The following is a 15,110-nucleotide window of genomic DNA, read 5'->3' on the forward strand; positions in this document are numbered from 1 at the left end:
CCAGACAGCCAGGGGCTCCATGCACCTTAGTGTATCCAGTAGTATACCACTAGACCACAATGACTGTACACAACGGTTGGAAGTTGTGAGGCCCTTAACCTAACCGCCGACAGCACTCGATGGTCAAGTTTAGGGTACATATTTTATCAAACCACCTCGTTGTTGGGGGCCACATGAGTAACACAAATGCAAAAAAACGGACGCACACACAATTATTAGAAAATTCTCAATTGCAAACAGTGGTAGACAGTTGGAAAAAGTGAGGTGGTGGTGGATGCCAAAACTCTTGCAGTACTGTACTTTCAACAGTGTCATATAAAAGTAAGCAATTAAAAGAAGGCGCCAAAGCTGGGAAGATCATGTAGTACCATCTGTGTCGCTGGATATTCAAAAGGCGGTAAATATCAGAGATAGTTATTACAGAACAAAATGATACAAGCGAGCAATATCAAAGGTATCAGATCTACCAAGGCTTGAATCGCGAGACGAATGATCTCGAGGGACATTAGGAAAGCAAAACATACATTAATCATCCCGAAAATAAGGACATTCTACAAGGGGGTGCACAACAGTAGGAGTGACAATACTAAGGTGAAGGATAGGTAATATGTCTGGAACAAATTTACCTGCAATCTTTTGGTTATTCTTCCAGATATCCAGGGAGAGTGTCAACAGTAATGGTGGATACAAGCTTGTCAACTCTCACTTAGAGAGAGTCTTCTAAAACAAAATAATAGAATCTGGGGTCTGTTAGCGTCGGTGTCATTTTCAGGCTGCAGGCTGATAGAGTACAGCCTGAGCACAGTTCAAATTCCGCTTCTGCAGAGGTATAGTGAGGAACAGAGTGGAAGGCGGCGTCTTGTAGCAAACCACATTGTTTCGTATGTATGTAATCATATGTACCAGCTACTTAAATTATCCCCCAACTATTCCACTTTATAAGAAACTATTTTAACTACCTAAATTTATCAGTAATTCCCTGCAATCTATTCATTAATCATTAATGATATCTGTAATCACATTTACATGCATTACATTAATGCAGGTTAGGTGCATTTACCTGCATTTACATTAATACATATTCTCCAACGTTTCCAAGAGTTACTTATAACAATCAAAACTAACTGCCAGCAAATCTTCCCATTAGACTAAATGATGATCAACCTGCCAAGAGAACATCAAATTGTGTCCAACACAAGGTTAGGACAGATAAAACACGGTCGGGAATACAGCATTGTCAGTAGTTCCAACTCTCACACCAGACGCTGCAAGCCTCGCTTCGTTCTCACAGCCACTCCCACCCACATTTCTCTGTTCTCACCCCTAGTTCAAGCTCTTCACCCCTGGCCTCAAGCTCCATCCTACTCGATTCCGCCAGGTAAAAGCATCCGTGTCTCAACCTGTCACGACACGTCATCCCGCTGCTGTAACCTAACTATATTAAATAAACATAAAACCACCATATACATTACAGTCTAATAAGGTGTTGTGAAAAAGAAGGGCTTGTGGGGAAGAGCGGCAGTAAAAAGTTAATCAAAGCCTAGGAATAATCAAGGTCTAAAATCAAAACCTTAGTCTTTAAGGAAAAGAAGGTAATTATCAAACTGCATAAATCTCTGGTGTGGCTCCACTTAGATTATTGTATCCAAACATGGAAACCTCCTCTTCAAAAGGACATAGTTGCTCTCGAGACAGTTGAACATCGAACAACAACAATCATTCCAGAGCTAAGTCATCTCTCGTATCAGAAACAGTTGAGGGGAAGCATGTCCGCAAATCAGGCATGACACGGCTGATCTCATCGAAACTTTTAAAATACTGTACTGAACAATTTGGAGGATATTCATCCAGACAATTTCTTCAAAGGATCGGGTGTAACAAACAAGGAGTAACAATTTCAAGCTCAACAAGCCAGAATGTAGGACTGAGAACAGGAGAAGCTTTTTCACAAGTAAGTAATTATCAGAAGAAGGCACCAAGCCGGGAAGGCTATGTAGCACCATTAAATGTGCGGGATATTCAAAAGGCGTTAAATATCACTAAGGATGCCAATATGAGAACAAAAACTCATAAGGCGAACGATATCAAAGGTATCTGATTCACCAAGAATTCTATGGAGGGCCAAGTGACCGCAAGAGACAGTCGGGAAGTAAGACACATGCACGTCCTGGAAGTCTGAACATTCAACAAGGATATGCATGACCGTAAGAGGGGACAATGCAGTTTGGACAATAAGAAGCAGGGCAGCACTCCATTAAGTGCCTGAGAGTTAAACGTGTATGGCCAATATGTAACATCGCCAAAGCCGTTTCCCACTGCCAGTTATGGTGGTAGGAGGAAGGCCATGGGAGACACGCTACCCTTAAGAACACGCAGCTTGTTACCAGTAACAAAAGACCAATGACCCTGCCAACAGGCAAGGATTGAGGAATGAATAACCAAGTAGAAGTTGGAATAAGGAACACCTTTAAGAGAGATGGGACAGGTGCGGATAGCCTCCTTAGCGGCAGCATCCACACACTCATTTAAGGACACATCAATATGTCTGGGAACCCAGCAAAACTCCACTGTCTTAAATCTGTTGGAGATAAGAAACAGACTATGTTGAATTTCAACTACCACAGGATGAACTGGATTAAAGGACTCTAGAGCCACGAGGGCACTGCAAAAATCAATGACAACAACAAAGGAAGATTGACAGCGATAAATCAGTTGACAAAAAGCACACAAAATACTATAAAGGTCTGCCCTGAAGATACTAGTCTCTGGAGGCAGGCGATACATATTGGTGTGGCCAGGAAAAACTACAGTAGTCTACACCGCCTGCAGACTTGGACCCATCTGTGAAGACGTTAATGGAGTGGGAGTGCGAAGAAGTGTGCAAGGAAAAGGCACTTCAGAACTGTAGGAGAGGTAAAAGCTTTAGTCATGTTGGTCAGGGTTTTACAAAACTTAGGAAGGGGAACCCTCCATGAGGGGCGAGGATGGGACGACGCGAGGAGAAATATTGGTAAGCCCAACGGAAAGAGAAACTTGCAAGCGAGACAACCATACAGAAAGAGGTAGAAGGTGAAAGGGAACAGAGACCACAGGAGGGGCAATGGTCAAAGAACGGCATAAACTAGAGTGAGGGTGTTGCAGGGACCACACTAGGTAGCAAAGACAGTAACTATCACGGCGATCCTGTAGACAGATTGCCAGTTTCAACATATAGGCTTAAGGTAGGAGTTGAATGAAAAGCACCAGAGCTGAGGCATAACCCAGTATGGTGCAGAGAATAGAGACAGCAAAGAGTAGATGGAGAGGCAGACAAGTAAGAAGGACATCCATAATCAAGTTTAGACAACACGAGAGTGGAATGTACTCCCTAGGAAGTGTGGGACAAAACCATAAGTAAGTTAAGGGCCTTGAAGCATTCAACTTGGAGGTAAGAGATATGGGGCAACCAAGACAAACGAGTGTCAAAGATTAACCCCAAAAACTTAGCAGAATCTTTGTATAAAAGGGGATTACCATAAAGTAGCAAAGGGGGACGAAGAACGACCTGCTTCCGAGTAAAAGTCATAGCACAAATTATAGTTGTATAGCTTGAAGCCATGATGGTTTTCCCAGGACGTCAAGTCATGAATTGCAAGTTGAAACCGTCATTGGATGGTAGGCGAGTCATCACCGTCACAGCAAAGGGTAAGACCATCAATAGAGAGAGCAGAGAAATTGCCAGAAGGGAGGGAGGAAAGAAGACCATTGAGGGCACCCACGAAAAGAGTAGTACTCAAAACACTACCTTGAGGTACACCTTCGTATTGCCGAAAACAGGCAAAGAGTATGGCACCAAGCCTCACTCTAAAGGAACAACTACAGAGGAAGCTTTGTAGGAAAAGAGGGAGATTACAGCAAAGGTCAAAAGAACAGAGTTGGGACAGAATGTGGTATCTCCAGGTGGTGTCATATGCCTTTTCCAGATCAACAAGGACAACAAAAATGGAGGTCGTCTTCGCAGTTAAGGCAGTATGAATATAGACCTCTAAGTTCACCAAGACATCAGTCATGCTGCGACATTTGTGAAAGCCAAATCGAGGAGGGAATTAGTGGTGATAGTGTTCCAAGAACCACATCAGACAGACATTGACCACATGTTGAAAGAGTTTTCAGACGACAGTCGTGGATGCAATATCAAGGAACCACTCACTGAGGGAGACCTTTAACTACAAATAATAACAATACAATAATTTAAACTAAACCTTGATGGTAATACAAAGTATGGCATATTTAGTGCAAAAAAATCTACAGGTGAGAAATACAAAACAATTTATTCAATAATATTTAAAAATAAATTTAATAAAAATGTATTATAAGAGAGAGAGCGACGACACGAGGTTGTTAACATGCACGAGTTTGGCTCTTGAAGAGGAATTTCAAATATGTTGCAGCCAGGGAGGAACAAGCAAAATGCCCTCCTTTGTTTGATATTTTTAATCTGGGAGAGACTGATCATATTTTAGATGGAGGCAATTTTTGATCACCTTATTGTCAAAAATATGTTCGCTACTGTACTCTATATTACTGATTTAATAATGTATAAATATACTCTTGATTTATAAGCAATGCATTTGATTTTCTTAATTTAAAAACATTATGAATATATATTATAAAAAACTGACCTACAATACATGCACATTCTTAAGACTCATTAAATAAACAAAATCAATGATATAAATATTCAACAAATTTAAACAAAAAACCTGTGTTGAATGTAATGAAATGTCATTTTCTGGGTGAGACCTGGAGGCTCCCCGGAGCTATCCAGGCTGATATATATATATCATTAGACTTTGGCATCAGTCAGTGTGAATGGAGTGCTAAACCTACTAGGGACTACGAGCCAGAACCTGGCCTCCCCCTCAGAGAGGCACGAGTAGCAATGGCCTATAGAAATGCACATGGGATTTGGAGCATTCTATATCTGCCATCGACCAGGACAGGCACCCAGAAACGTAAGCGCCCCCAAACAAACCCCTATTCTGGTTAAATGACTAAAATAGACAGACAAGTGGACAGAACTCCCCAAATGAAAACGAGCAAATGAGCATGACATCACACGAGCCGCGCCGCATGTCTGCACAGCTCCCACTGCCCCCTGGGTGGGGATAGGGGGAGTCCCAGACCCACCGCACCGGCGATCCACCCTGCATTTCTGAGGCTGGATGTAAAAAACCTGTGAAAAAAATGCTAACCGGAGGGTGGGAGGGGGGGGGGAGAAAGAGGGTTGCTGGGGAGGTTATCTTGATTTGATTTCGGGGCTTTAGTGTCCCCGCTGCCCGGTCCTCGATCAGGCCTCCACCCCCAGGAAGCAGCCCATGACATCTGACTAACACCCCACCCAGGTACCTATTTTACTGCTAGGTAACAGGGGCATAGGGTGAAAGAAACTCTGTCCATTGTTTCTCACCGACGCCCGGGATTGAACCCTGGACCACAGGATCACAAGTCCAGCGTCCTGTCCACTCGGCTGACCGGCTCCCTCTCCGACCGGGAGCCTCTGGGTCTCACCCAGAAAATGGCATTTCATTACATTCAACGCCGGTTTTCTAGGGGGAAGGGGGAGGGGGGAGCCACTTTGGCTCCCCGGAGTTACTTTACCAAAGACGAAAACCAGAGGGACTTACCCGGGAGGCGGTTGGTGCTCACATCTCAACTCGAAGTCTAGACAACAGGCTGCAACCACCGACCTAAATCTGCACCGGCCTGTCTAGGGCCAGGAACATTCACAAGGTAGCATGCAGCCAGGACCCTGTTTGACCACCAAAAACTCCGTGTCCCGAATGTCAGTTCAGGACATGTTACCAAAGACGGTAGCAAGCGTCGCAAACTTACAAACGTCATTGGCACGGGTATAGACCACATGCTGGCTAGACCGAACAACCCTGCGGACAACCTGAGACACCCGAACCCGAGAACAAGGAAGAAGGGAAACCGGATCAACCTAAAGCACGTCCCCGACCACAGAGGCTGTGGCGCACAAATAACGGCAGAGGACCGCAACCGGACACAACACATGATGCACCCCCGGCCTGACCAACCAAGCATCAAGAACCCAAGGACCCCACCGGCAAGCAGCAGTCTCATTCTTCGCCAGAAAAGGAGGAAACGGCTGCAAATGAACAAGCCTATCATCATGACCAAAAAGAGCAGGAACCCCTGTGCCGGAGGAAAGCATGAAGCTCCCCAACATGACCCCCAGCAGCCAATGCCAACAAGAAAAGAACTTTGGAAAAACAATCCTGAACTGAAGGAGCCACAAGAAATCAAGGCGAAGACAGATACGAGAGCACTCTGTCCAAAGACCAGGCTGGCTCAGGCGGCGCATGAGCAGGCCGGTGGTGAAACAATGCTCGAGACAGCTTGCAAAACGGTGCCGAAGTAACATTAATACCGAAAGCAAGCTGCAGTGGCTCTGCCAATGCCCCACGATATGAGGCGACAGTATTCACCATAAGATGACGGTCCTGAAACTGGCCACAAGAGAAAGAACAAAACAACCTTAACAGAAAGCGAAGTACAGCGACGAAGAGATGGAAAGAAACAGATGGACTGTCAGGAAACTTCATACTGCCACCGAGACAAAGCCCGCAGGTGGGACACCATCAAAGAAGCCACCTGATCACCATACAGATGGTGATAGACTCGAGTCAAAAAGACCAAACGCGAAGACTCGAGTAGAAGACCGAACCAGTCTTGTAACGGACCGGACTGATATGTCGAAAGAGGTGGAGCTGCAGAAACCCTCTGGGTTCGGACACCGAGCAAGCAGCGCCTGCTGCTTGCTCGGTGTCCGAGCACCGAGCAAGCAGCAGGCGCTGCTTGCCGCATGGTGGCCGGCCCAGCCTTGAAACCAAGGCTGGGCCGGCCACCATGGGTCCAAGAGGACTACTCTCCCTTACCAAATCTCCAAGCGAGCAAGGACCTGGAGCAACAGCTGAACCAGGGGAAAGAAGTATAGGAACCCTCACCTCGACCAGTTGTGCCGGAAGGCATCGATCCCAACAGCCTCGTGATCGGGGAAGGGCGCCACATATACCGGACGACGCCTCGACCACACTGACGCGAAGAGGTTCACCTCTGAGTCCCCAAACGTCTGGCAGAGCCAACTGAATGAGTCAGCATTGACTGTCTATTCCATGGACAGGGGAATAAACTGGGGCAGGCCGTCTGCCAGGACGTTGGACACCCCCCGGACGTGAACTGCCAGGAGAGCCAACCCAGAGAACTCGGCAAACGAGTCATGATAAGCGACCAGCCCCAAAGAGCCAAGGACCGTATTGAACCCTTAGATTCAGGCAATGAACTACCAGGGAGCAGTCCAAATGGAACGGGTCGTCTATCTGTGGGCAACCCGAACCCTCCGAAGCGAAAAACTATACTGCCGCGAACTCCCGCACCAGTGCTGCGGGCCTGACGGAAGGGCAGACCCCACCGCCCCGAGCCGGCCTGGTAAGCACTAGTCACAAAGCCCCAGCCACGAGACAATGCATCCGTGAACACATCGAGCGAGGGCTCTGTAGGCGCCAAGGCATTGAACCCTGAAAAACCCGATGAGGAAGTCGATGACACAAAGCCCCCAGAGGACGAACCCAGCGATCGTGGGAGAGGCGGATGGGACGTCCCCAAAGGAGTCAGAACAGCCGACAAAGCTAAACCCGACCCAGCAGGTAGACCACCATCGCAAAGTTCAGGCTCCCGCACAAACCCTCGAGCAATTGCTGGGTGACCCGGGAGGCCCCCTAGAAACAAGCACATGCTGGGCCGCAGCTGAAGAAGAGACTTCGGAGAGAGAGACAAGGAAGCGGTCCGAAAGTCCCACACAAGACCCAGCCAAGTCCTCCCCCCGAACCTGGGAGGGGACCAGATGGGACTTCTGCCAGTTTACCAGGAACCCGAACCCGGCTAGCTGGGAAGGCACCAAACCCCTGACGAGCAGACACGTGGATTGACTGGGAGCCCAGACCAACCAGTCGTTGAGGTAAGCCAACACCCGACCACCTAAAAGATGCAGACGGGCCACCACGATCCTGATAATGCGTGTGAACACGAGAGGTGCCAGGTTCAACCCAAAAGGGAGACAATGAAAGTGGCAACTCTGACGCCCCACAGCAAAACTGAGCCTGTCCCTGAACACTGGATGAACAGGGACATGCCAATAAGCATCCTTGAGGTCCAGGGTCACCATCCAAGCGCCTGGCTCCAACAAAAGCCGGACCTGGGACAGAGTGGTAATCCAAAAAGAGGGGCAAGAAACCCAGGGGTTCAGACGGGACAAGTCCAGAACGAACCGCAGGTTCGTACAGTCCTGTTTCGGAACTGGAAACAGGTGGGAGACCCACCTGAGAGACATCGTCATTTCGACCACGCCCAAGCACACCCACTCCGAGACAACCAGAGCACAGGGAAGAGGCCTGCCCCACAAGCCCTGAACCCCCTGAAGGAGGAGGAGCCACTCAACACCACCGCAGGCCGCGAGAAACGACCTGAAAAGCCCACGAATTGTGAGACCCAGCTTGAGCGAACAGAGCAAGCCTCCCTTCCATCGTCCCGTCAAATGGGTGAATCGCAAAAGGGCTGGCGCCCCTTACGAAAACCCGACCTGTGCACGAAGTGAACACCGTGCCGACCACATGCAGATGGTTCCGAAGGCGGAGCCGGCTCCAAAACTGGCACCTGTGGCGTACCCCGACACGCGGAACCCTGAGCCTTGGCATGACCCCTCCGGGAAGAACTCACCCCGGGACCCTCGGAGAACCAACAAGTCGGATATCGGACGACAGCTGGAAGCCGCCGCCTGAATATACTGCTCAACTGCAGAGTTCGCAAACAGCAAGGGACAAAAAACCAGCGTTGAATGTAATGAAACTCCATTTTCTGGGTGAGTCCCGGAGGCTTCCCGGAGCTATCCATGGCTGATATGGCTACCCTAACTATTTTGCATCAGTCGATGTAGGTGGAGTTCTAGGCCTACCGGGGACCACGAGCCAGAACCTGGCCCCCTCAGAGAGGCATGGGGAGCAATGGCCCATAGAAATGCAAATGTGATTTGGGGCATTCTATATCTGCCATCGACCGGGACAGGCACCCAGAAAGGTAAGCGCCACAAAACAAACCCCTATGCTGGTTAACAACAAAAATCGACAAACGAGTGGACAGAACTCCCCCCAGGAAAACGAACTAACAAGCATGACGTCACACGAGCCGCACCTCATGTCTGCGCAGCTCCACCCTCCCCGGGAGGGGGAAGGGGGAGCCCCAGACTCCCGCGCCGGCGATCCCCGCCCCAGTTCTGAGGCTGGATATCAAAACCGCGAAAAAACCAGCGTTGAATGTAATGAAACACCATTTTCTCCCAGAGGCTCCCTGGAGCTATCCCAGGCTGATATGCTAATGTCAGACTTTGGCATCAGTCATGTGTATGGAGTTCTAAGGCCTACCGGGGACCACGGCCAGAACCGGGCCCCCTCAGAGAGGCAAGGGGAGCAATGGCCTATAGAAGCCCCCGTGTGGTTGGAAGCATTCTATGTCTGCCATCGACCGGAACAGGCACCCAGAAAGGAAAGCGCCTCAAAACAAACCCCTATTCTGGTTAAAATTGCTACCAAAAGCCGAACTAGTGGATAGAACTCCCCAACCGAAAACAAGCAAACTAGTGTGAAGTCACACACCGCCGTGCCGTTGTCTGCGCAGCTCCCCCCTCCCCGGGAGGGGGAAGGGGGAGCTCCAGACCCCCACGCCGGCTACCCACACCTCAGTTCTTGAGGCTGGATGTCAAAAACGCGAAAAACCGTCGACCGGAGGGAGGGAGGGAGGGATGCCGGGGAGCCTCCGGGACTCACCCAGAAAATGGCGTTTCATTACATTCAACGCTGGTTTTCTGGGGGGAGCCCTGTCGGCTCCCCGGAGCTAACTACCCACAGACAGAAAAAAGAGGGACTTACCCGGGAGGCGGTCGTCGCTCACTCCTCAACTCGAAGCCGAGACAACTGGCTGCAACCGCCGACCCAAAGCAACACAGGCCCGACGAGGCCCAGGGACATTCTCAAGGTAACGAGCAGCCAGGACCCTGTTTGACCGCCAAAATCCCCGCGCCCAAATATCAGACCAAGACATATTCCCAAAGATGGCAGCAAGAGCCGCGAACTTACGAACATCATGGGCATGGGGATAGACCGCAGGCTGGCTGGACTTAATAACCCTGCGGACAACCTGGGAGACCCTGAACCCACGAACAGGGAAGAAGGGAAACCGGATCAACCCACAGCGCGTCCCCGGACACAGAAGCTGTGGCACGCAAATAACGGCGAAGCGCCGCAACCGGACACAAAACATGATGCACCCCCGGCCTGACCAACCAAGTATCAACCACCCATGGACCCCTCCGGAATGCAGAAGTCTCATTCTTCACCAGAAAAGAAGGAGACGGCTGCAAACGAACAAAACAATCACCACGACCAAAAGAGCAGAAACCCCTGCGCCGGAGGAGAGCATGAAGCTCCCCTACCCGACCCCCAGAGGCCAAAGCCAACAAGAAAAGTGCCTTGGAAAAACAATCCTGGACCGAAGGGGCCACAACGAAACGAGGAGATGAAAGGAAAGCGAGCACTCTGTCCAAAGACCAGGACGGCTCAGGCGACGCATGAGCAGGCCGGAGGTGAAACAATGCACTCCACCGTAAGAGCAGTATTGAACCCAAGGTACAGCACAACACACAGTGAGTCTGGAGCTGGAGCCACACGACCATGCCACAATCAAATCAGCCGAAGAACTGCATGGTGGGGGGAGGGAGGGAATTATCAGGGGAAATTGCCAAGCCATTACGACTACAGTACATAGCACTTGGAAAGGGCCAGGACAAGGATTTGGGATGGAACAGGGGAAAGGAATGGTGCCCAACCATTTGGATGGTCGGGGATTGAACGCCGACCTGCATGATGCGAGACCGTCGCTCTACTGTTCAGCCCAAGTGGTTGGGCTAACTGCATGGTGGATCGCCGGTGTGGTGGGTCTGGGGCCCTCTCTCCCTCTCCAGGGGAGGAGGAGGATGGGGTACAGATATGCGGCACGGCTCGCGTGACGTCATGCTCATTTACTCATTTTCATTTGGGGAGTTCTGTCCACTCGTTTGTCTATTTTAGTCGTTTTAACCAGAATATGGGTTTGTTTTGGGGTGCTTACCTTTCTGGGTGCCTGTCCCAGGCGATGGCAGATATAGAACGCTCCAAATCCCATGTGCATTTCTATAGGCAATTGCTCTTCGTGTCTCTCTGAGGGGGCCAGGTTCTGGCTTGTGGATCCCAGGTAGGCTTAGAACTCCAGTTAGTGTACATTCACACTAACTGATGCTAAAGTCTAATGATATACATAACAGCCTGGATAGCTCCAGGGAGGCGAAGGGGCTTCCCCAGAAAAATGTTTGATTCATCCTCTTTATGGTGAAACTTGCCCATTAACAATTTTGGATATCTGGACATCACCACACTCAACATTTAAGGACCAGCAATCTTACTTAGATATTCCACTTATTAATGCCAAGTAAACCAGTAAAGAAATGTCCAGTAAATTAAGACATTATTGGTATGCTACAGTATGAAAAAAAGTACATATCGTTAGTGAACTGTAATGGGAAATTTAATTTCATGAATTGAAGAATGTCTCAAGTCTTCAGCTACAAAAGCTTTGATCTACCTCAAATCCTTCAACGTTCTTTGTGAATAGTGTCAGATACATTGGTGAAGAGGCACCGACATAGCAGCAGGGTCGAACCATTAACTTCTCCCCATACTTTCTAACACCTTTATGGATTCTCTTTGCTTCAATGAATTCCCCTTTCATTTTGTTACTCAGCCTAAACATTATCATTATCTGGAAAATACCTACTTTATAAATTCACAGCATTCAGGTTATGACTAGTGTTTTGTTGAACCTCTAATTCTGAAAGAACATTGTTGTCTCCATTCTGGTACTGCATGTTCTAGTACCGAAGATATAAGGTGACTATGTTCTTAATACATCCTTATATAGTTTCCTAAAGTCTGTCCAAATATTAATTAGCATGGCATATTTACCCGAGGGCCACTATCTCTATTGGCCTCAATGGGAACAGGAAACTGGTGGGTCTTCCTGTTCTCAATAATACCAGGGAGATGCATCAAGATCTATGGTCTTGATGTGATTCTATTTCTCAGTACCCCATACTTTGTGACACGTTTCATGTTTACTCACAGGTCATTTTATCTTTTTAAGATGTTAGTGACATTATAGAAATACAAATATAAACTGCAACAATTTTTTTTTACAAATAAAGATTCTATTCAATCAATGTTTAGTGCTCCCAAATACTTCCAAGTACTGTACTCTCAAGCGGTCTTGGGCATGTGCTTGGGAGTACACAGTGTGCAGGTTGGAATCCTCCTGAGGGCTCCTACTGATTTTCTCATTGATACATCACATTAATGCAATTTCTTTGTGCATTTGAAGAGAAGTGATAGGGGGCAGAATTCCTATATCAGCCAGAGTGCATGCAAGCAATGAGTGAAACCCTGAATTGGCTTCAATGGAAGCCTCAGGACCCTAGAGGATTCAGTGGAATCCCAGGTTTCATTTGCTTTTGAGCATATTATGGTTAGGTGGTCAAAGACATGTATTTGGGAGTACCCAGTGAGCAGGTTCAATTCCTCCACGTGGCTCATACCGATTTTCACAATAATTATTATTATTATTATTATTACTGTATTACAGTATTATTATTCCCATTGGCTTATTTGGAATAATAGGCTTATTGAGGTCCCCCTTAGGTCAACTACTGTACTGACCTTTTCCAGGATGCAATCCAAAAAACTGCCTAACCTCTTACTACCTATTTTACTGCTAGGTGCACAAAGGCATCGGATGAAAGGAAACGTGCCCATTCCTTTCTGTCTCAACTGGGGACTGAATCTGGGATCCTGGATTGCAAGTTGAGGATGTAGACCACTGTGCTACAGGACCATATACAAGGTTAAATGGTTTTAACAACCAAGTTCTCCAGCATTAATGTAGTGTTAACATAGTTACATATAACCTGGTCAGTGATGGGCTTGAAGTCCACCACACAGTAACCAAATAAGTTTATCCTAGTGAGCTTTAAAATACAAAACCAGTCAGTTTAAATTCTGCAAAATGTATACCTGGGACTAGATGAGACTTGTAGCTGCCCCACACAATGTATGACCCTGCAGGGATGCTTTTGTTCCAGTGTCACCACAGCCATATACCTTATGTCTGACTGCTGGTCCTGAGCCATTAACAAGCTCAAAAATTATTTCTTTATTAATGAAAATTATAGAATGTTCATGTGCACATTTTTTCATACAGAAGCATATGGAAAAGTACAATATATACTCATTGAGAAACTCAAGGCTCCTTATTTCACCACACTTAATTTCTTATTAATGAATGTCTATAAAGCCAAATGAAAACCTCTTTTGAATGTAGTGACTTCAATTCGCTAAAATACAACCATGAAACATCTTTGGTATCAATAGTGTTTCATTTCATGAAGCATTTCTTTAGCTTTTTCACAATTATCCATTAATCAAATGCCCAAATATACTGGGATTTATACATGTGTGTGGAGGTGAGTGGGTAATGGCTTTTCATCTTTTCTCCTGAAGATCTTCTTTAATGTATGAACCTTCAAGATCACAGCTGTGTGGAAGGAAAAACATAATTCGATACATGCATGTTTGTTAAAAACTGTATAACAGCATAATATTTATAATAATAATAATAATCAAAGTGAGGGAAAGATCCAATACATGTGTAAGTGTAATATTAAACCAAATTTTCAGATGAAACCTACATTCTTAATCAAGGTGCAGTCAAACACCTTGATAAAAAATAAAGGACATTTATCATTTAAACCATTCATATGGTTTCATTACAAAATTTGGTTTAATAGTACACCATGTATGAGGCCTTTCCCTCACCTTCATTCAAACACTATGGAAGTGTAGCAAGTTTCTCAATACTGTAATAACAATAATAATTAATAATAATATTAATATTATTATAATTTTTAGATATGCAATAGATTAGATTACAGTGATTAATTATTAGGCATAATATTTGTATATTTATGAAGTCACTAATTATGTATAACATTTCAGACACTCATATTTTTATATTTGTTATTGTATATGACTGATGAAAGGAGAAAGACTTTTTCACTGAGTGGCAGTTTCATGGATGGAACATTGCTGAAGAGCTTTCAACAAATCAAACCCATTCGGTGATGTCACCATCAATTTCCGTATTGAAAATTGGATGACAAAAACAACTTGCCTGAAATAATAATGACTTGTTGAAAATATATTATCACTTGTAAAGTTACAGAGTTAACTCCCAAAGGTTACGGTATATTAAAACAGGCAGTACAGTATTGTATCATATTTTGCTGCTGTGTGGCCGTGGTACAGCAGATGATGTGTATACCAATCGTCAAGATAGCACCGTTGGGTTTGGCCAATAGCTGCACAGGTGTCTGCGAATAGCCTCACCTTTTTGAGGTAAAACTTCATTAGCCTAACAAGCTTTTTGTCTCAAACAATGGTTTGTCTACATCTACGGAACAACAATATAGCACCACAAAAATCACAGCAACAGGCTCTACTACCGCAACAGTAACAACTATCCATCACAAAATAACCAAGACCCAAATACAGTACCTCAAAATTCATTGTACAGTATTTATTTATTCTCTCACATCACATTCCATCTCTGAACTTCCTTTTCTAGATAGGAAGGCCAATATAGCTTTGTCTTGATACATGTCAACTTCCTTCATCTACAGAACTAAAATCCTATAAAGAAATATTTGAATCATTGGTTTACTGTATTACATTTAATAGGCTAGTTTGAATGTCACAAAGCAGTAGGAGACAGCAATCATTCAGCATTAACTCTGGTTTTTTTTTAGTCCTCCAATCACCACATGCAATTTTTCCCATTTGATTTGTCAACTAATTTTAGACAGGCACTATTTAGGGGTTAAGCAGTTGCTAGTGCTGAGAATCGACAATCAATGT

General features: G+C 46.2%; 1 protein-coding gene across 2 annotated transcripts in view; it reads right to left on the reverse strand.

Annotated features, from left to right (window-relative positions):
- Positions 1–4,291: 4,291 nt before the first annotated feature.
- The window catches only part of LOC123755772 (uncharacterized protein C18orf19 homolog A), a 96,058-nt gene continuing 85,239 nt past the window's right edge, over positions 4,292–15,110 (reverse strand). For both annotated transcript variants that reach the window (XM_045738554.2, XM_069300079.1), the window contains exon 8: positions 4,292–13,731. In XM_045738554.2, the coding sequence (XP_045594510.1) occupies positions 13,643–13,731 (89 nt within the window). In that variant the 3' untranslated portion in view covers positions 4,292–13,642. The remainder of the gene's footprint in view (positions 13,732–15,110) is intronic.

Source organism: Procambarus clarkii, chromosome 43 (assembly GCF_040958095.1).
Source record: "Procambarus clarkii isolate CNS0578487 chromosome 43, FALCON_Pclarkii_2.0, whole genome shotgun sequence".
NCBI classification, from domain to species: domain Eukaryota; kingdom Metazoa; phylum Arthropoda; class Malacostraca; order Decapoda; family Cambaridae; genus Procambarus; species Procambarus clarkii.